Genomic DNA, 20969 nt, shown 5'->3' with positions numbered 1-20969 from the left:
AGAGGAAGGGGGTTCTGTCTGTAATGGGTCTGTGTGTCAATAAAAGAGAGGAAGGGGTTCTGTCTGTAATGGGTCTGTGTGTCAATAAAGAGAGGAAGGGGTTCTGTCTGTAATGGGTCTGTGTGTCAATAAAGAGGGGAAGGGGGTTCTGTCTGTAATGGGTCTGTGTGTCAATAAAAGAGAGAAGGGGGTTCTGTCTGTAATGGGTCTGTGTGTCAATAAAGAGAGGAAGGGTTCTGTCTGTAATGGGTCTGTGTGTCAATAAAAGAGAGGAAGGGGTTCTGTCTGTAATGGGTCTGTGTGTCAATAAAGAGGAAGGGTCTGGTTCTGTCTGTAATGGGTCTGTGTGTCAATAAATAAGAAGGAAGGGGTTCTGTCTGTAATGGGTCTGTGTGTCAATAAAAGAGAGGAAGGGGTTCTGTCTGTAATGGGTCTGTGTGTCAATAAAGAGAGGAAGGGGTTCTGTCTGTAATGGGTCTGTGTGTCAATAAAGAGAGGAAGGGGTTCTGTCTGTAATGGGTCTGTGTGTCAATAAAGAGAGGAAGGGGGTTCTGTCTGTAATGGGTCTGTGTGTCAATAAAGAGAGGAAGGGGTTCTGTCTGTAATGGGTCTGTGTGTCAATAAAAGAAGAAGGGGTTCTGTCTGTAATGGGTCTGTGTCAATAAAGAGAGGTCAATAAAAGGGGTTCTGTCTGTAATGGGTCTGTGTCAATAAAGAGAGGAAGGGGTTCTGTCTGTAATGGGTCTGTGTGTCAATAAAGAGAGGAAGGAATGGGTCTGTGTTCTAAAGAGAAGAAGGGGTTCTGTCTGTAATGGGTCTGTGTGTCAAAGAGGAAGGGGTTCTGTCTGTAATGGGTCTGTGTGTCAATAAAGAGAGGAAGGGTTCTGTCTGTAATGGGTCTGTAAAGAGGAAAGGGGTGTCAATAATAAAGAGGAAGGGGTTCTGTCTGTAATGGGTCTGTGTGTCAATAAAGAGGGGAAGGGGTTCTGTCTGTAATGGGTCTGTGTTGTATTCTCAAATGAACATAACCTTTATGTACAGTGGTAAGATCTCCAATGAGTTGTATTTGATTGTCCTCTCTCTCTCTTTCTCTGTCTCTCTCTCTGTATATCAGCTATGTGAATTCATTGTGCAGCTTCTCATGTGACATCACTAATGCAGCCACAGTCCTACAGTGTGAGGGCACTACTGGCCTATAGGGCATCTGTCATCTGGATCAGAGAATAGCTGACCTGGCACATTGTTTACATGTCTACGTTCTCTACTTAAAATGACCCCAGTAAGACCATGTACACGAGGCAAACCATATACCAGATTTTCCACATGCCTTTTAAAGCGACAATATGTAACTTTTGGGGGGTGACCAGACCAAATTCAGATAGAAATGTAAGTTATAGATCTGTCATTCTCATGAAAAGCAAAGTCTAATAAGCAGTAGATATGTTCTATGTGCTCTATTTCTATGCTTCCTGGTCTACATTATCGTTGCTTGTTTTTGGTCACATAAAAACTGAAATTAGGAAAACTATTAAGAGTTTTAACAACCAGGAAATGGCGGGCGATTTCTGCACATTGAAGTGCTGACATATTGTTTATAATTGTTTAGTTCAAATCCAACCCTTGTAATTTAGGTACAATATGACAGTAAGGAGACGACAGTTAGGCTCAGAGGTTACAGGTAGCATTCTTATGTTATTTCGTTAATTTTTTAGCAATGTTGCTAAACAAAATGACTGCAGTAGTTCTCATAGACATGGTTGCTCTATGTGTCACCGACCCTGTATAAGCTAGCGACTGGGCTAACACAGCTTTCCTTTTAGGTCAATAATATGCTGTTTTTATTATCTTTTTGGTTTGGCTTTATAATCCTGAGAGACATTGAACTAGCTAGTAGCTAGCTAGTTAGTTATAGTAACTCGTAGCTAGCTAGTTAGTTATAGTAGCTAGCTCGTCAGTTATAGTAGCTAGTAGCTAGCTAGTTAGTTATACCTAGGTCGCTTACGAGGTTAGCTGACTTTTCTCCCCAAAAAAATCTCATCGTAGCTAGCGACTTGTCCCGCATGCTAGCCTTTACAGCCAAATATCACGTTAGAAACGTCAAAATATAAATATTGATATGGCCAGTGTTGTAGACCATTTCTTCATGCTAGCCTTTACAGCCAAATATCACGTTAGAAACGTCAAAATATTAAATATTGATATGGCCAGTGTTGTAGACCATTTCTTCCTTCTTACTGCAGCTTGACAGGTTTAGCTCATCTGGACAAACGTTATAAAATGTTTTCTAACCAGTGGTTGTTTTGTTGATATTCTTTTTAAATCTGATGAGGCACCGGGTTCCTTCCTGATTTCTGCCATGGAACTTCCCCACATTTCCCATTTTAGGGAAGCCTGGTTCGCTACACCCATACCACACACACACATGCTGCTGACTAGACCTACAGTGGTGTGACAAATAGCAGTACGCATCACTACTGACGCAGAAAGACAGAGAGAGGGGAGGGAGAGAGAGAGGGGTAGGAAGAGAGAGAGAGAGGTAGGGGGAGAGAGAGATGGGGAGAGAGAGAGGGGTAGGGGAGAGAGAGAGAGGGAGAGAGAGAGGAGAGAAGGGGGAGAGAGAGGAGAGAGAGAGAGAGAGAGAGAGAGAGAGAGAGAGAGAGAGAAAGTGGGAGAGAGAGATGGGGAGAGAGAGAGGTAGAGAGAGAGTGGAGAGAGAGAAGGAGGGGAGAGAGAGAGAGAGTGGGAGAGAGAGAGTGGTGGGAGAGAGAGAAGGAGAGAGGTAGAGAGAGAGAGGGGAGAGAGAGAGAGAGAGAGGGAGAGAGAGAGAGGGAGAGAAAGAGACAAAAGAGAGTATTTTTTTTTTTTTTTTCTCTGAAGTTACCATTTCAAAACTAAAATAACTTTATTAGTCGACAGTGAAAATGCTGACAGAGTGTTTTAAAGACTGAGTAAGCAGATGGACTGAGACTCCTCTCTATTTCAGGAAGACAGGGAGAGAGGGGGAGGGGGAGGGAGGGAGGGGGAGGGGGAGGGGGAGGGAGAGAGGGGGGGGGGGGATGGGGGAGAGAGGGAGGGGGAGGGAGAGGGAGAGGGGGGAGGGAGGGGAGAGAGAGGGAGAGGGAGGGGGAGAGAGAGGGAGGGAGGGGGAGGGATGGGGGGAGAGAGGGAGGGGGGGAGGGGAGAGGGAGGGAGGGGGAGAGGAGGGAGAGGGAGGGAGGGGGGAGGGAGAGAGGGGGGGAGAGAGGGGGGGGAGGGAGGGATGGGGGGAGGGAGAGGGAGGGAGGGAGGGGGAGAGAGGGAGGGGGGAGGGAGGAGGGGTGAGAGAGGGAGGGGGGAGAGAGGGAGGGGAGAGAGGGATGGGGGAGAGAGGGAGGGAGGGGGAGGGAGGGATGGGGGAGAGGGGAGGGGGAGGGGGAGGGAGAGAGAGGGAGGGGATGAGAGATAGAGAGATGGCATGTTTTTTTGTATATAATTTATGAACCAAGTTAATAAAACATGTAACATTAGGGGAACTGAGGGAAAAACCAATGACGAAAGCCCGTCACAGCAGATGCATTACAGCTGACCAATCAAAACAGGTTTCTGGTGGGTTAAACCAATCAATGGATAGAACTGGTGTAGTTGTGGTGTGAGTAAGGCAGCAGGAATGGAACTCCATTCACAGTTTGTATTGGTCAGATTAGAGGATTTACTACTAGACGAGGTCTGAATATACTGTGTGCTTGTGGCCCCTCCCTCTCAGACTCTCTCTCTCTGTCTCTCTCCTCCCTACTGCAGTGAACAGGCCCACACCACAGTATTTATCTCTGTCTCTCTCTCCTCTCTACTGCAGTGAACAGGCCCCACACCACAGTATTTATCTCTGTCTCTCTCCTCCCTACTACAGTGAACAGGCCCCACACCACAGTGTTTATCTCTGTCTCTCTCTCTCCTCCCTACTACAGTGAACAGGCCCCACACCACAGTATTTATCTCTGTCTCTCTCTCCTCCCTACTACAGTGAACCGGCCCATGTATCTTTAAGATAGAGTGAGGGCCTGATTCGATCATTCCTTATGGGCACCTTTTAAAGGGAATGTTCCCCTCGTTGGCATTAACAGTAAACGCTGCATATGTCAGCTACATCGTTAATTACCTTTAAATGGCACATAGCCGACGGCACGATCGGATTGGATCCCGGCATAACAGGATTCAATCTCTTATCAATTGTGACGTTCTCCAACTTGTGTGTGTGTGTGTGGTGTTTAAAAAAATATATTTTTGTATTTATCTGTTTGCAGCAACGACCTGGGGAATAGTTACAGGGAGAGGAGGATGAATGAGACAATTTGTAAACTGGGGATTATTAGGTGACCGTGATGGTTTGAGGGCCAGATTGGGAATTTAGCCAGGACACAGGGGTTAACACTACTCTTACGATAAGTGCCATGGGTTCTTTAATGACCTCAGAGAGTCAGGACACCCGTTTAACGTCCCATCCGAAAGACGGCACCCGACACAGGGCAGTGTCCCCAATCACTGCCTTGGGGCATTGGGATAAAACAATTTTAGACCAGAGGAAAGTGTGCCTCCTACTGGCCCTCCAACACCACTTCCAGCAGCAAGCCAGCAGTGGTATGCAGGGTGATATGCTGCTGGGTGATATGCAGGGTGGTATGCTGCTGGGTGTCTGTTGTGGGGGGCTGTCAGTCATTTCTGTTTTCTCTCTATCTCTCTACTCCTCCCTTCTCTCCATTTCTCCCAGTCATCCTGTTTCTCTCAATCCCTATCCCCTCCCCCAACCTTATTTCTCTCTCTCTCTCGCTCTCTTTTTCTCTGGCTGGGATCCAGAGTTCCCTGGGAAAACTGGGCTGTGGTAACCGGAAAAACCTCTCAGAGAGAAAGATAGAGGGGTAGCGAGACAGACAGAGAAAAGGAGAGAGGGTGAGAGAGAGAATGAGAGGGAGAAAAAAGACTCATAAATAAAGTTAGTAAGAGAGAAAGAGATGGAAGAAAGAAAAATACACACAGAGAAAGAGATGGAAGAAGAGAGAAAATACACACAGAGAAAGAGATGGAAGAAGAGAGAAAAATACACACAGAGAAAGAGATGGAAGAAGAGAGAAAAATACACACAGAGAAAGAGATGGAAGAGAGAAAAAATACACACAGAGAAAGAGATGGAAGAGAGAAAAATACACACAGAGGAAGAGATGGAAGAAGAGAGAAAAATACACACAGAGAAAGAGATGGAAGAAGAGAGAAAAATACACACAGAGAGGAAAGAGATGGAAGAAGAGAGAAAAATACACACAGAGAAAGAGATGGAAGACTGAAAGGCAGCTGAGGATTCACTCTGTCTTGTTTATCTGAACAGGAACCAAGTTGTCTTCTGTTGTCATGTTAGCATGCTAGCATTATCCACTGTGACTAATGACAAGATTAGCCTCGTTTGCAGTACACATCAGAACAGCAGGACGGCCTACAGGGAGGAGGTGAGGGCCCTCGGAGTGTGGTGTCAGGAAAATAACCTCACACTCCACGTCAACAAAACTAAGGAGATGATTGTGGACTTCAGGAAACAGCAGAGGGAACACCCCCCTATCCACATCGATGGAACAGTAGTGGAGAGGGTAGTAAGTTTTAAGTTCCTCGGCGCACATCACAGACAAACTGAATTGGTCCACTCACACAGACAGCATCGTGAAGAAGGCGCAGCAGCGCCTCTTCAACCTCAGGAGGCTGAAGAAATTCGGCTTGTCACCAAAAGCACTCACAAACTTCTACAGATGCACAATCGAGAGCATCCTGGCGGGCTGTATCACCGCCTGGTACGGCAACTGCTCCGCCCTCAACCGTAAGGCTCTCCAGAGGGTAGTGAGGTCTGCGCAACGCATCACCGGGGCAAACTACCTGCCCTCCAGGACACCTACACCACCCGATGTTACAGGAAGGCCATAAAGATCATCAAGGACAACAACCACCGAGCCACTGCCTGTTCACCCCGCTATCATCCAGAAGGCGAGGTCAGTACAGGTGCATCAAAGCTGGGACCGAGAGACTGAAAAACAGCTTCTATCTCAAGGCCATCAGACTGTTAAAGAGCAACCACTAACATTGAGTGGCTGCTGCCAACACACTGACTCAACTCCAGCCACTTCAATAATGGGAATTGATGGGAAATTATGTAAAATATATCACTAGCCACTTTAAACATTGCTACCTTATATAATGTTTACATACCCTACATTATTCATCTCATATGCATACGTATATACTGTACTCTATCATCTACTGCATCCTTATGTAATACATGTATCACTAGCCACTTTAACTATGCCACCTTGTTTACATACTCATCTCATATGTATATACTGTACTCAATACCATCTACTGTATCTTGCCTATGCCGCTCTGTACCATCACTCATTCATATATCTTTATGTACATATTCTTTATCCCCTTACACTTGTGTCTATAAGGTAGTAGTTTTGGGATTGTTAGCTAGATGACTTGTTGGTTATTACTGCATTGTCGGAACTAGAAGCACAAGCATTTCGCTACACTCGCATTAACATCTGCTAACCATCTGTATGTGACAAATAACATTTGATTTGATTTGAGGACAGTACACAGCAGGACAGCAGGACAACAGGACAGCAGGACAGCACACAGTAGGACAGCAGGACAGCACACAGCAGGACAGTACACAGCAGGACAGCAGGACAACAGGACAGCAGGACAGTACACAGCAGGACAGCAGGACAGCACACAGTAGGACAGCAGGACAGCACACAGTAGGACAGCAGGACAGCACACAGCAGGACAGCAGGACAGTAGGACAGCAGGACAGCAGGACAGAACACAGCAGGACAACAGGACAGCAGGACAACAGGACAACAGGACAGCAGGACAGCAGGACAGCAGGACAGCACACAGTAGGACAGCAGGACAGCACACAGCAGGACAGCAGGACAGCAGGACAGCACACAGTAGGACAGCAGGACAGCACACAGCAGGACAGCAGGACAGTAGGACAGCAGGACAGTAGGACAGCAGGACAGCAGGACAGCAGGACAGCAGGACAGCAGGACAACAGGACAGCAGGACAGCAGGACAGCACACAGTAGGACAGCAGGACAGCACACAGTAGGACAGCAGGACAGCACACAGCAGGACAGCAGGACAGTAGGACAGCAGGACAGCAGGACAGAACACAGCAGGACAACAGGACAGCAGGACAACAGGACAGCAGGACAGCAGGACAGCACACAGTAGGACAGCAGGACAGCACACAGCACACAGCAGGACAGCAGGACAGTAGGACAGCAGGACAGCACACAGCAGGACAGCAGGACAGTACACAGCAGGACAGCAGGACAGCACACAGCAGGACAGCAGGACAGCAAACATCAGGACAGCAAGGCAGCACGCATCAGGACAGCAGGACAGCACACAGCAGGACAGTACACAGCAGGATAGCAGGACAGCACACAACAGGACAGCATACAGCAGGACAGCACACAATAGGACAGCACACAGCAGGACAGCACACAACAGGACAGTACACAGTAGGACAGTACACAGTCGGACAACAGGACAGCACACAGCAGGACCTCACACAGCAGGACAGTACACTGTAGGACAGCAGGACAGCACACAGCAGGACAGCAGGACAGCACACAGCAGGACAGTACACAGTAGTAGGTATCCTGACAACGCTAGGTATCCACAGGACTAGTAATGACAGAACCAACTATATCAATAGCCTGACAATGTAAGGTATCCAGGGAACTAAGAATGATAGAACCAACTATATCAATAGCCTGACAACATAAGGTATCCAGGGACTAGTAATGACAGGACCAACTATATCAATAGCCTGACAACATAAGGTATATCAGACTGGTAATGACAGAACCAACTATATCAATAGCCGGACAACGTAAGGTATCCAGGGAACTAGTAATGACAGAACCAACTATATCAATAGCCTGACAACATAAGTTATATCAGACTAGTAATGACAGAACCAACTATATCAATAGCCTGACAACGTAAGGTATCCAGGGAACTAGTAATGACAGAACCAACTATATCAATAGCCTGACAACATAAGTTACATCAGACTAGTAATGACAGAACCAACTACATCAATAGCCTGACAACGTAAGGTATCCAGGGAACTAGTAATGACAGAACCAATTATATCAATAGCCTGACAACATAAGGTATATCAGACTAGTAATGACAGAACCAACTATATCAATAGCCTGACAACGCTAGGTATCCAGGGAATTAATAATGACAGAACCAACTATATCAATAGCCTGACAATGCTAGGTATCCAGGGAACTAGTAATGACAGAACCAACTATATCAATAGCCTGACAACACTCAACGTCAACAAAACTAAGGAGATGATTGTGGACTTCAGGAAACAGCAGAGGGAACACCCCCCTATCCACATCGATGGGAAAGTAGTGGAGAGGGTAGTAAGTTTTAAGTTCCTCGGCGTACACATCACAGACAAACTGAATTGGTCCACCCACACAGACAGCATCGTGAAGAAGGCGCAGCAGCGCCTCTTCAACCTCAGGAGGCTGAAGAAATTCGGCTTGTCACCAAAAGCACTCACAAACTTCTACAGATGCACAATCGAGAGCATCCTGGCGGGCTGTATCACCGCCTGGTACGGCAACTGCTCCGCCCACAACCGTAAGGCTCTCCAGAGGGTAGTGAGGTCTGCACAACGCATCACCGGGGGCAAACAACCTGCCCTCCAGGACACCTACACCACCCGATGTCACAGGAAGGCCATAAAGATCATCAAGGACAACAACCACCCGAGCCACTGCCTGTTCACCCCGCTATCATCCAGAAGACGAGGTCAGTACAGGTTCATCAAAGCTGGGACCGAGAGACTGAAAAACAGCTTCTATCTCAAGGCCATCAGACTGTTAAACAGCCACCACTAACATTGAGTGGCTGCTGCCAACACACTGACAATGACTCAATACCAGCCACTTTAAAATATGGGAATTGATGGGAAATGATGTAAAATATATCACTAGTCACTTTAAACATTGCTACCTAATATAATGTTTACATACCCTACATTATTCATCTCATATGTATACGTATATACTGTACTCTATATCATCGACTGCATCCTTATGTAATACATGTATCACTAGCCACTTTAACTATGCCACCTTGTTTACATACTCATCTCATATGTATATACTGTACTCAATACCATCTACTGTATCTTGCCTATGCCGCTCTGTACCATCACTCATTCATATATCTTTATGTACATATTCTTTATCCCCTTACACTTGTGTCTATAAGGTAGTAGTTTTGGGATTGTTAGCTAGATTACTTGTTGGTTATTACTGCATCGTCGGAACTAGAAGCACAAGCATTTCGCTACACTCGCATTAACATCTGCTAACCATCTGTATGTGACAAATAACATTTGATTTGATTTGAGGACAGTACACAGCAGGACAGCAGGACAACAGGACAGCAGGACAGCACACAGTAGGACAGCAGGACAGCACACAGCAGGACAGTACACAGCAGGACAGCACACAGCAGGACAGCACACAGCAGGACAGCACACAGCAGGACAGCACACAGCAGGACAGTACACAGCAGGACAGCACACAGCAGGACAGCACACAGCAGGACCTCACACAGCAGGACAGTACACAGCAGGACAGCAGGACAGCACACAGCAGGACAGTACACAGCAGGACAGCACACAGCAGGACAGTACACAGTAGTAGGTATCCTGACAACGTAAGGTATCCACAGGACTAATAATGACAGAACCAACTCTATCACTAGCCTGACAACGTAAGGTATCCAGGGACCTAATAATGATAGAACCAACTATATCAATAGCCTGACAACGTAAGGTATCCAGGGAACTAAGAATGATAGAACCAACTATATCAATAGCCGGACAACGTAAGGTATCCAGGGACTAGTAATGACAGGACCAACTATATCAATAGCCTGACAACATAAGGTATATCAGACTGGTAATGACAGAACCAACTATATCAATAGCCTGACAACGTAAGGTATCCAGGGAACTAATAATGACAGAACCAACTATATCAATAGCCTGACAACGTAAGGTATCCAGGGAACTAATAATGACAGAACCAACTATATCAATAGCATGACAAGATAAAGTACATCAGACTAGTAATGACAGAACCAACTATATCAATAGCCTGACAACATAAGTTACATCAGACTAGTAATGACAGAACCAACTATATCAATAGCCTGACAACGTAAGGTATCCAGGGAACTAGTAATGACAGAACCAACTATATCAATAGCCTGACAACATAAGTTATATCAGACTAGTAATGACAGAACCAACTATATCAATAGCATGACAACATAAGGTATATCAGACTAGTAATGACAGAACCAACTATATCAATAGCATGACAACATAAGGTATATCAGACGAGTAATGACAGAACCAACTATATCAATAGCATGACAACATAAGGTATATCAGACTAGTAATGACAGAACCAACTATATCAATAGCCTGACAACATAAGCCTAGCCTTTAGAAAAGGTACAGCTCATTAAGAAAGATATGACCCATGCGGGCCGGGAAGATCTCTCTATGCGAGGTCTAAAACCAAATGTCCAATAACCTATCCTCATTCCTCTTACCGGCCTGTCGTAAAAGTTAAGTTAAGGTTATGAACAGTAGCTAATTTCCCAAATATTCTAGCCTACAAAGGTGTTGTCCTAAAGTTGTTGGGGCTTTTCAAAACTAACAAGAATGAACAACTATAGCACAGCTTTCAACAATACTATCTTATTATAGAGCCTCTACCCAGGCTATAAACAATACTATCTTATTATAGAGCCTCTACCCAGGCTATAAACAATACTATCTAATTATACAGCTTCTACCCAGGCTATAAACAATACTATCTGATTATAGAGCCTCTACCCAGGCTATAAACAATACTATCTGATTATATAGCTTCTACCCAGGCTATAAACAATCCTATCTGATTATATAGCCTCTACCCAGGCTATAAACAATACTATCTGATTATATAGCCTCTACCCAGGCTATAAACAATACTACCTGATTATAGAGCCTCTACCCAGGCTATAAACATTACTATCTTATTATATAGCCTCTACCCAGGCTATAAACAATACTACCTGATTATAGAGCCTCTACCCAGGCTATAAACAATACTATCTTATTATATAGCCTCTACCCAGGCTATAAACAATACTATCTGATTATAGAGCCTCTACCCAGGCTTCGTCCTGATTGGTCCAGGAGCGGTGTGGCCAATAGGGCCAGTATAGCACAGTGTTTTATGGGTACATATTCTTGATAGGACGAAGGTTGACATCGCACAACCCTAACACAAACTACCATGAGTGGATTTTTGATGTCAGACAGTGATAAATTAATGATAAATTAACGATAAATTAATGATTGATTAATGATTGACAGTCTCTCGTCAGCCCTGACAGCCTTGTTGTGACCTAGCAACATACAAACCTACACACACCCTCTACACACACTACACCCTCTACACCCTCTACACACACTACACCCTCTACACACACTGCACACTACAATACACACTACACTACACACAACACTACACACTCTACACACGCTACACTTCACACACTCTACACACTACTCTCTACACACTACTCTCTACACACTACTCTCTACACACTACTCTCTACACTCAAATACACTCTACACTCAAATACACTCTACACTCTACACACTCAAATACACTCTACACTACACACACTCTACACACTCAAATACACTCTACACTACACACACTCTACACACTCAAATACACTCTACACTACACACACTCTATACACTCAAATACACTCTACACTACACACTCTACACTACACACTCTACACTACACACTACACACTCAAATACACTCTTAAAAAGGTTCCAAAAGGGTTCTTCGGCTGTCTCCAAGGGAGAACCCTTTTGGTTCAAGGTAGAACCCTCTGTGGAACATGGAACCCAAAAGGGGTTCTACTTGGAACCTAAAAGGCTTCTTCAAAGGGTTCTCCTATGGGGACAGTCAAAGAATCCTTTTAGGTTCTAGAATCTTTTTTTTGTCATAGCGTGTTCTCAGTTTGTAAACAATGACCTGTTTTGAACGTTGAATGCAGCTCTACCTTATCTGGAGTTGAAGACCAGGGAGAGACTGTGACATCATAATAACAACACACACAGTCACTCTCTGACGCAAACAAATGAGAGTGTGTGATTTTTCAGTCTCAGACACGGCTGTTGTGTGTGTGTGTAGCTGTGTGTGTGTGTGTGTGTGTGTGTGTGTGTGTGTGTGTGTGTGTGTGTGTGTGTGTGTGTGTGTGTATCTCTGTGTGTGTGTATCTCTGTGTGTGTGTATCTCTGTGTGTGTGTATCTCTGTGTGTGTGTATCTCTGTGTGTGTGTGTCAGACTCACCAGTTGAAACTCACTGCGTCGTGCGTAGGCGTCCTGTATTCCAGAATCCCTCCACAGAGCGTCCAGCGCCAGACCATAAAGCTGGAATTCCATTGGTTCTACCGCCACTCCACCACGCCCCTCAAATGACATCACAAACATGCCATGCTTCTCGTTTTCAGAGTTCTGCCACGGAATCCCCAGCTTGTCCCGTGCATCCACCAATACACGCATCCCCTGTAGAACAATATATACATTAATATATACATCCACCAATACACCCATCCCCTGTAGAACAATATATACATCCACCAATACACGCATCCCCTATAGAACAATATATACATTAATATATACATCCACCAATACACCCATCCCCTGTAGAACAATATATACATCCTCCAATACACGCATCCCCTGTAGACCAATATATACATTAATATATACATCCACCAATACACCCATCCCCTGTAGAACAATATATACATTAATATATACATCAACCAACACACCCATCCCCTGTAGAACAATATATACATTAATATATACATCCACCAATATACCCATCCCTTATAGAACAATATATACATTAATATATACATCCACCAACACACCCATCCCCTATAGAACAATATATACATCCACCAATACACGCATCCCCTATAGAACAATATATACATTAATATATACATCCACCAACACACCCATCCCCTATAGAACAATATATACATTAATATATACATCCTCCAATACACCCATCCCCTGTAGAACAATATATACATCCCTTATAGAGAGAGATGGCGCTGAAAACATACACTCACAAGTACAAAATGTGTTATTTTGGGCCTCAACCAGTGTTACAGTGTATCTATCTACAACCAGTGTTACAGTGTATCTATCTACAACCAGTGTTACAGTGTATCTATCTACAACCAGTGTTACAGTGTATCTATCTACAACCAGTGTTACAGTGTATCTATCTACAACCAGTGTTACAGTGTATCTATCTACAACCAGTATTACAGTGTATCTATCTACAACCAGTATTACAGTGTATGTATCTATCTACTGGTACTCACACAGCTCTTAGGTCTTTCACATGCTACACACACATTATTGGAAACAGAAACTTATTTTGTTAACCCAGAAGAGTCTATTCTATGTTACAATAGAAGTGTATTTAGCTAACCCAGAAGAGTCTATTCTGTGTTACAATAGAAGCGTATTTAGCTAACCCAGAAGAGTCTATTCTATGTTACATACAACGTTCCCTCAAATTTCAGGTCTGCTGAGCGCAAACTTGAACGTTGTGAAAATGCTGCGAGGTTTTGGCACTTCAACCGCACTCAATGAACTGTATTCTGCCATAAGCAAACAGGAAAACGCTCATCCAGAGGTGGCGCTCCTAGTGGCCGGGGACTTTAATGCAGGCAAACTTAAATCAGTTTTAACACATTTATATCAGCATATTAAAATGTGCAACCAAAATGAGAAACAAAACCTCTAGACCACCTTTACTACACACAGAGACTCGCACAATGCTCTCCCTCGCCCTCCATTTAGCACATCTGACCATAAATTCTGTGCAACTTCCAGCCTGCGTTTACTGTGAACCCTGAGGTTGTCCCCATTTTTGGGCTCCAAAGTGGCGCAGCAGGGCCTGACATTAACCTGTTATTCCACGTGTTTATCAGACAAGGAGGTGACTGAACATGTTGTGTTGTTTGATGCAAGAAACCACTTTACAAAATAAAATGCATTATTATTCCCATATCATTATTACAGAGAATGAGACACATTATGCTTCCCTCTGCCTATTGGCTACTTAGCTTAATCAAGCCTGTCTCAAAATACAACACTGCCCCTTTAAGACAAAAAAACCCTCTTTACTCGCTTTTCAAAGATGTCTAGAAATGTACACGTTTTGTGCTCTTTGTATGAAGTAATCACTACAATTGATCTATAACTGGTCTAATAACTCCCTAATTAGCAAAGGATATGAACAAAATGTGCCCACGTGGCTACATGCAGCTCTCACATGGATGCAGCTCTTACATGCAGCTCATGCTGTAAACACAGTCCAGTTCATCTACTCACGAAGGCTCATGCTGTGAACACAATCCAGTTCATCTACTCACGAAGGCTCATGCTGTAAACACAGTCCAGTTCATCTACTCACGAAGGCTCATGCTGTGAACACAGTCCAGTTCATCTACTCACGAAGGCTCATGCTGTAAACACAGTCCAGTTCATCTACTCACGAAGGCTCATGCTGTAAACACAGTCCAGTTCATCTACTCACGAAGGCTCATGCTGTGAACACAGTCCAGTTCATCTACTCACGAAGGCTCATGCTGTAAACACAGTCCAGTTCATCTACTCACGAAGGCTCATGCTGTAAACACAGTCCAGTTCATCTACTCACGAAGGCTCATGCTGTAAACACAGTCCAGTTCATCTACTCACGAAGGCTCATGCTGTAAACACAGTCCAGTTCATCTACTCACGAAGGCTCATGCTGTAAACACAGTCCAGTTCATCTACTCACGAAGGCTCATGCTGTGAACACAGTCCAGTTCATCTACTCACGAAGGCTCATGCTGTAAACACAGTCCAGTTCATCTACTCACGAAGGCTCATGCTGTAAACACAGTCCAGTTCAAAGTGAATGGCACAGATCCATATACGGCAATGGCCTATTTGCATATAGGCCTACTGCAGCTCTGATTGGTTATGCCGCACAGGTCTGTGTAGAGTGGTGCATTTCAATGAAATAGAATCCTACTCCAATGCGTTCTGCTTACAACAAAAGTCTTGCATAGATTGTTTTATTTTAGGATGTTGCATTAAAAGTGGCTAATATTGAGTTGACTCGATCGCAATTCCCACAGTAAAGGGAAACGTTGATAGTGTTAACTAAAGGGGGAAAACTCTAGAATGTTGATAGTGTTACCTAAAGGGGGGAAACTCTAGAACGTTGATAGTGTTACCTAAAGGGGGGAAACTCTAGAACGTTGATAGTGTTAACTAAAGGGGGAAAACTCTAGAACATTGATAGTGTTACCTAAAGGGGGGATACTCTAGAACGTTGAGTGAAGTTCAATCTAGTGCTTCTCTGCGCGGGGCTGCGGATGTGCGCAGCTTAAAGGGAACATTGGGTACAACAGAAGCTTCTCAAGCTAACCTAGAAGATCCAGATAATGGGTTAAATCATATAGACACCTTCTCTCTGTCTCTCTCTCTCTTCACCAACAGACATACAGTCTGACCGAGTGTGTGTGTGTGTGTGTGTGTGTGTGTGTGTGTGTGTGTGTGTGTGTGTGTGTGTGTGTGTGTGTGTGTGTCAGACACATGTGTTTTATTAAGACCCCAGTAATTAAACAGTAGCTTTAAAAAGTATATATGATGTTGTTAGAAGTCTCTTTATAAATTGTGTGTGTGTGCGTGCGTGCGTGTGTGTGGCGTGCGTGCGTGCGTGGTGTGTGTGTGGTGTGTGTGTGGCGTGCGTGCGTGCGTGTGTGTGTGTGTATGTGCTGTGTGTGTGTGTGTGTGTGTGTGTGTGTGTGTGTGTGTGTGTGTGTGTGTGTGTGTGTGTGGTGTAAAGTACTTCAGTAAAAATACTTCAAAGTACTACTTAAGTCGTTTTTTGGGGTCTGTACTCTACTTTACTATTTTTTTATTTTCGACAACTTTTACTTCACTACACTCCTAAAGAAAACAATAAAGTTTTACTCCATACATTTTCCCTGACACACAAAAGTATTTTCAAATGCTAAGCCGGGCAGGAAAATGGTCCAATTTTACGCACTTATCAAGAGAACGTCCCTGGTCGTCCCTACTCTCTCTGATCTGGAGGACTCACTAAACAGAGAACATCCCTGGGCATCCCTACTGCCTCTGATCTGGAGGCCTCACTAAACAGAGAACGTCCCTGGTCATCCCTACTGCCTCTGATCTGGAGGACTCACTAAACAGAGAACATCCCTGGTCATCCCTACTAGCCTCTGATCTGGAGGACTCACTACACAGAGAACATCCCTGGTCATCCCTACTAGCCTCTGATCTGGAGGACTCACTAAACAGAGAACATCCCTGGTCATTTGTAAGTCGCTCTGGATAAGTGCGTCTGCTAAATGACTTAAATGTAAATGTAAATGTCATCCCTACTAGCCTCTGATCTGGAGGACTCACTAAACAGAGAACATCCCTGGTCATCCCTACTGCCTCTGATCTGGAGGACTCACTAAACAGAGAACATCCTTGGGCATCCCTACTGCCTCTGATCTGGAGGACTCACTAAACAGAGAACATCCCTAGTCATCCCTACTGCCTCTGATCTGGAGGACTCACTAAACAGAGAACATCCCTGGTCATCAATACTGCCTCTGATCTGGAGGACTCACTAAACAGAGAACATCCTTGGGCATCCCTACAGCCTCTGATCTGGAGGACTCACTAAACAGAGAACATCCCTGGTCATCCCTACTAGCCTCTGATCTGGAGGACTCACTAAACAGAGAACATCTCTGGTCATCCCTACTAGCCTCTGATCTGGAGGACTCACTAAACAGAGAACATCCCTGGTCATCTCTACTGCTTCTGATCTGGAGGACTCACTAAACAGAGAACATCCCTGGTCATCCCTACTAGCCTCTGATCTGGAGGACTCACTAAACAGAGAACATCCCTGGTCATCCCTACTAGCCTCTGATCTGGAGGACTCACTAAACGGAGAACATCCCTGGTCATCCCTACTAGCCTCTGATCTGGAGGACTCACTAAACGGAGAACATCCCTGGGCATCCCTTCTAGCCTCTGATCTGGCAGATTCACTACACAGAGAACGTCCCTGGTCATCTCTACTGCTTCTGATCTGGAGGACTCACTAAACGGAGAACATCCCTGGGCATCCCTTCTAGCCTCTGATCTGGCAGATTCACTACACATTACATGCTTCATTTGCAACTGATGTCTTAGGGTTGGAGTGGCTCTCTGTAAATAAACAATTCAAACACAAAGTATGACAATTGGAAACTTTTCCATCTATCTATGTATGTGTGTGTGTGTGTATCGGAGAAAGAGAGAGAGAAACTAGTCGTCACTTCCTCACTGCAGTGACACACACACACATCACAGTCTGCCGGCTGATGCCGCGTTCACACGCTGGTCAGAACTAGGACACTCTTGACATTTCAGACTTGCTTAGAAAGTGGATAAATCCCGAGTTCTGACCAGCGTGTGAACGCGGCACGAGAGCCAGACGTGAGTCACACTGTGTCACAGTTCATGTGTTTCAGTTAGGTAAAACGTGAACGTCTGGTCTGCATGGGACCACTGATCCGTTAGATACAGACCTAACCACTGATCTAGAACCAGTTTTACTTAGTGTGAACGTCTGACACCACTGATCTAGAACCAGTTTTACATAGTTTGAACGTCTGACACCACTGATCTAGAACCCGTTTTCCCTGCCCCAGTCCTACCCATTCTATAGAGACGGAAATGCACAAACGGACATAATGTTTTGTCAATGAGAGTAGAAGCTGACTTGGGATCAGTTTCCAGGAGACAAATTCCATATACAGTAGAGAATAATAGGGTAGAGGCTGACTTGGGACCAGTTTCCAGGAAACAAACAAAATTGATTGAATAACGTTGTTTTCCCTTGGAGAAATGCCATGCTACAATAACATAGGCCTGTTCACTGCATGAATCACAATGGTTATAATTATAACTCTTATCTAAAAGTATTGATTTTGGCTACCTTTATGATATTCTCAAAGATTGTGTCCCGGAAGTCGAGTAGAGCTTTCTTGTCGAACTCTTTCCCATTAATTATCCTCATCTGTTTGAGGAAGGTCGATTTGCCGCTCTCTCCAGCGCCGAGGAGAAGGATCTTCACGAGCCGCCTCACCGCGCGCCTCTCTCGTGCAAGCATGGCATCAATCTCCCGGCTCCTCCGCCGAGCCTCTCGCTCCTGCACCGCGTCCCTTTCCCGGATCCTGTCCTTGCTGCCGCCCGCCTCTCGGGTGGCCTCGGCCGGCAGCAGGCAGCGGCTCAGGCTCCGCACAACTCCCGACATGGTCCCTGTTTAACCAACCAACCCACCAAACTTCAGCAAAACCTTTTCATAATACGAGAAGAGTCCAGTCTACACTCCCATTCAATAGGCTACGGTTCGATTATACCATTTTAGTAGTAGCAGGGATATCCGACTGTTATAAAAACCCCAGATTGTCTCAAAAAGTGAACAATTAGGCTATTTCGATATCAAAATCCTTGACATGATACGAGATAATCCACTCCACTCCGCTTTAATACATTTATATTAGCCTAAAAGTTTAAGTGGTTAGGATTATCAAAATGAAAAAAGAAGATTTTGTCGTCCATTAAAATAGATCCTGTTTATTTATCCGTTATGCGTCGACCCGCAGAGTTGCGCGAGCTGGAGATACTCCCGTGTCCATTTTGGTTTAGAGTTGGATGTGTTCTCTTCTCAAATAAAGAACCAGCGAAGTGGACAAGAGGGGGAAAAACAACACAACCACCGCGGAGACTAAAGTCGTCCAACAAGCGTTATAAACTCAGTATAAAACGATATCACCGTCCGCGTATCTAGACTAAAGTTTAGCCAAACAAACTTCAGTAAAATAAAAGCAAATGTTGGCTCGATGTAGATTAGGAGGATTCCCAGGGGATTTCTGAATTTGAGAACACGGACAAAAAGGCAAGAGTGGGAGCGAGAGTCTGGCCCAGTGATTTATATATACACTAGGTGACTAACAGGGGGTGCTGTTTTGAAGCCACTGAGCCTCCATATTGGCACTCACCCGCTGAATTTTTTTGGGGGGGAAAGCTATATAAATGCATTTGGCCTCGTCGTGGCCCACCACGGAGTTGGGCTGTAGTTGTAGTGGGCTGTTCCATGTCCGCTACATACTGTCTTGGTCTGGTCTAAGACTGCTGCAGCACTACCTCGGACGGCAGATAGGGGGCGACTCAACACCACTCTATCACTGCGGGCGGTGTCGAGAAAGAACACTGGGATGTAGGGCTCAATGCTTTAATTGGAGTCAAAGAAAGAACACTGGGATGTAGGGCTCAATGCATTAATTGGAGTCAAAGAAAGAACACTGGGATGTAGGGCTCAATGCATTAATTGGAGTCAAAGAAAGAACACTGGGATGTAGGGCTCAATGCTTTAATTGGAGTCAAAGAAAGAACACTGGGATGTAGGGCTCAATGCTCTAATTGGAGTCAAAGAAAGAACACTGGGATGTAGGGCTCAATGCTTTAATTGGAATCAAAGAAAGAACACTGGGATGTAGGGCTCAATGCTTTAATTGGAATCAAAGAAAGAACACTGGGATGTAGGGCTCAATGCTTTAATTGGAATCAAAGAAAGAACACTGGGATGTAGGGCTCAATGCATTAATTGGAATCAAAGAAAGAACACTGGGATGTAGGGCTCAATGCATTAATTGGAGTCAAAGAAAGAACACTGGGATGTAGGGCTCAATGCATTAATTGGAGTCAAAGAAAGAACACTGGGATGTAGGGCTCAATGCTTTAATTGGAGTCAAAGAAAGAACACTGGGATGTAGGGCTCAATGCTTTAATTGGAATCAAAGAAAGAACACTGGGATGTAGGGCTCAATGCATTAATTGGAGTCAAAGAAATAACACTGGGATGTAGGGCTCAATGCATTAATTGGAGTCAAAGAAAGAACACTGGGATGTAGGGCTCAATGCTTTAATTGGAGTCAAAGAAAGAACACTGGGATGTAGGGCTCAATGCATTAATTGGAGTCAAAGAAAGAACACTGGGATGTAGGGCTCAATGCATTAATTGGAGTCAAAGAAAGAACACTGGGATGTAGGGCTCAATGCTCTAATTGGAGTCAAAGAAAGAACACTGGGATGTAGGGCTCAATGCATTAATTGGAGTCAAAGAAAGAACACTGGGATGTAGGGCTCAATGCATTAATTGGAGTCAAAGAAAGAACACTGGGATGTAGGGCTCAATGCATTAATTGGAATCAAAGAAAGAACACTGGGATGTAGGGCTCAATGCATTAATTGGAGTCAAAGAAAGAACACTGGGATGTAGGGCTCAATGCATTAATTGGAATCAAGACAAATATAATACAGTAGAGAATAATAGGGTAGAAGCTGACTTGGGATCAGTGTCTAGGTGACAAACTCCATATACAGTAGAGAATAATAGGGTAGAAGCTGACTTGGGATCAGTGTCCAGGTGACAAACTCCATATACAGTAGAGAATAATAGGGTAGAAGCTGACTTGGGATCAGTTTCCAGGTGACAAACTCCATCCCCTTCTAGAAGACTTGTTGTGGCTGGCTAGTTGTCTCTCCTTCCATGTCTCAGAGCAGGGCTTGAACACAAGTGTTAAACCTGCTGTTTTCAACTCTCTAGAGACAGCAGGAGCGGTAGAGATACTCTGAATGACCAGCTATTAAAAGCCA

At 44.6% G+C, this 20969-nt stretch overlaps 2 protein-coding genes across 2 annotated transcripts in view; both read right to left on the bottom strand.

Moving 5' to 3' along the window:
* LOC135525293 (guanine nucleotide-binding protein subunit alpha-12-like) overlaps positions 1–19280 on the bottom strand; it is a 21306-nt gene extending 2026 nt beyond the window's left edge. The window contains exons 1-2 of the mRNA XM_064953005.1: positions 18247–19280; positions 12504–12719 (exon numbers count right to left, since the gene is read on the bottom strand). Of these exons, the coding sequence (XP_064809077.1) occupies positions 12504–12719; positions 18247–18564 (534 nt within the window). The 5' untranslated portion in view covers positions 18565–19280. The remainder of the gene's footprint in view (positions 1–12503; positions 12720–18246) is intronic.
* The window catches only part of LOC135532479 (zinc finger protein 436-like), a 781678-nt gene that overhangs the window by 234307 nt on the left and 526402 nt on the right, over positions 1–20969 (bottom strand). The window lies entirely within an intron of this gene.

This window comes from Oncorhynchus masou, chromosome 5, assembly GCF_036934945.1.
Source record: "Oncorhynchus masou masou isolate Uvic2021 chromosome 5, UVic_Omas_1.1, whole genome shotgun sequence".
NCBI classification, from domain to species: Eukaryota; Metazoa; Chordata; class Actinopteri; order Salmoniformes; family Salmonidae; genus Oncorhynchus; species Oncorhynchus masou.
Note: the sequence above shows the minus strand (reverse complement) of the source record. Positions and strands in the feature narration are given on the sequence as shown.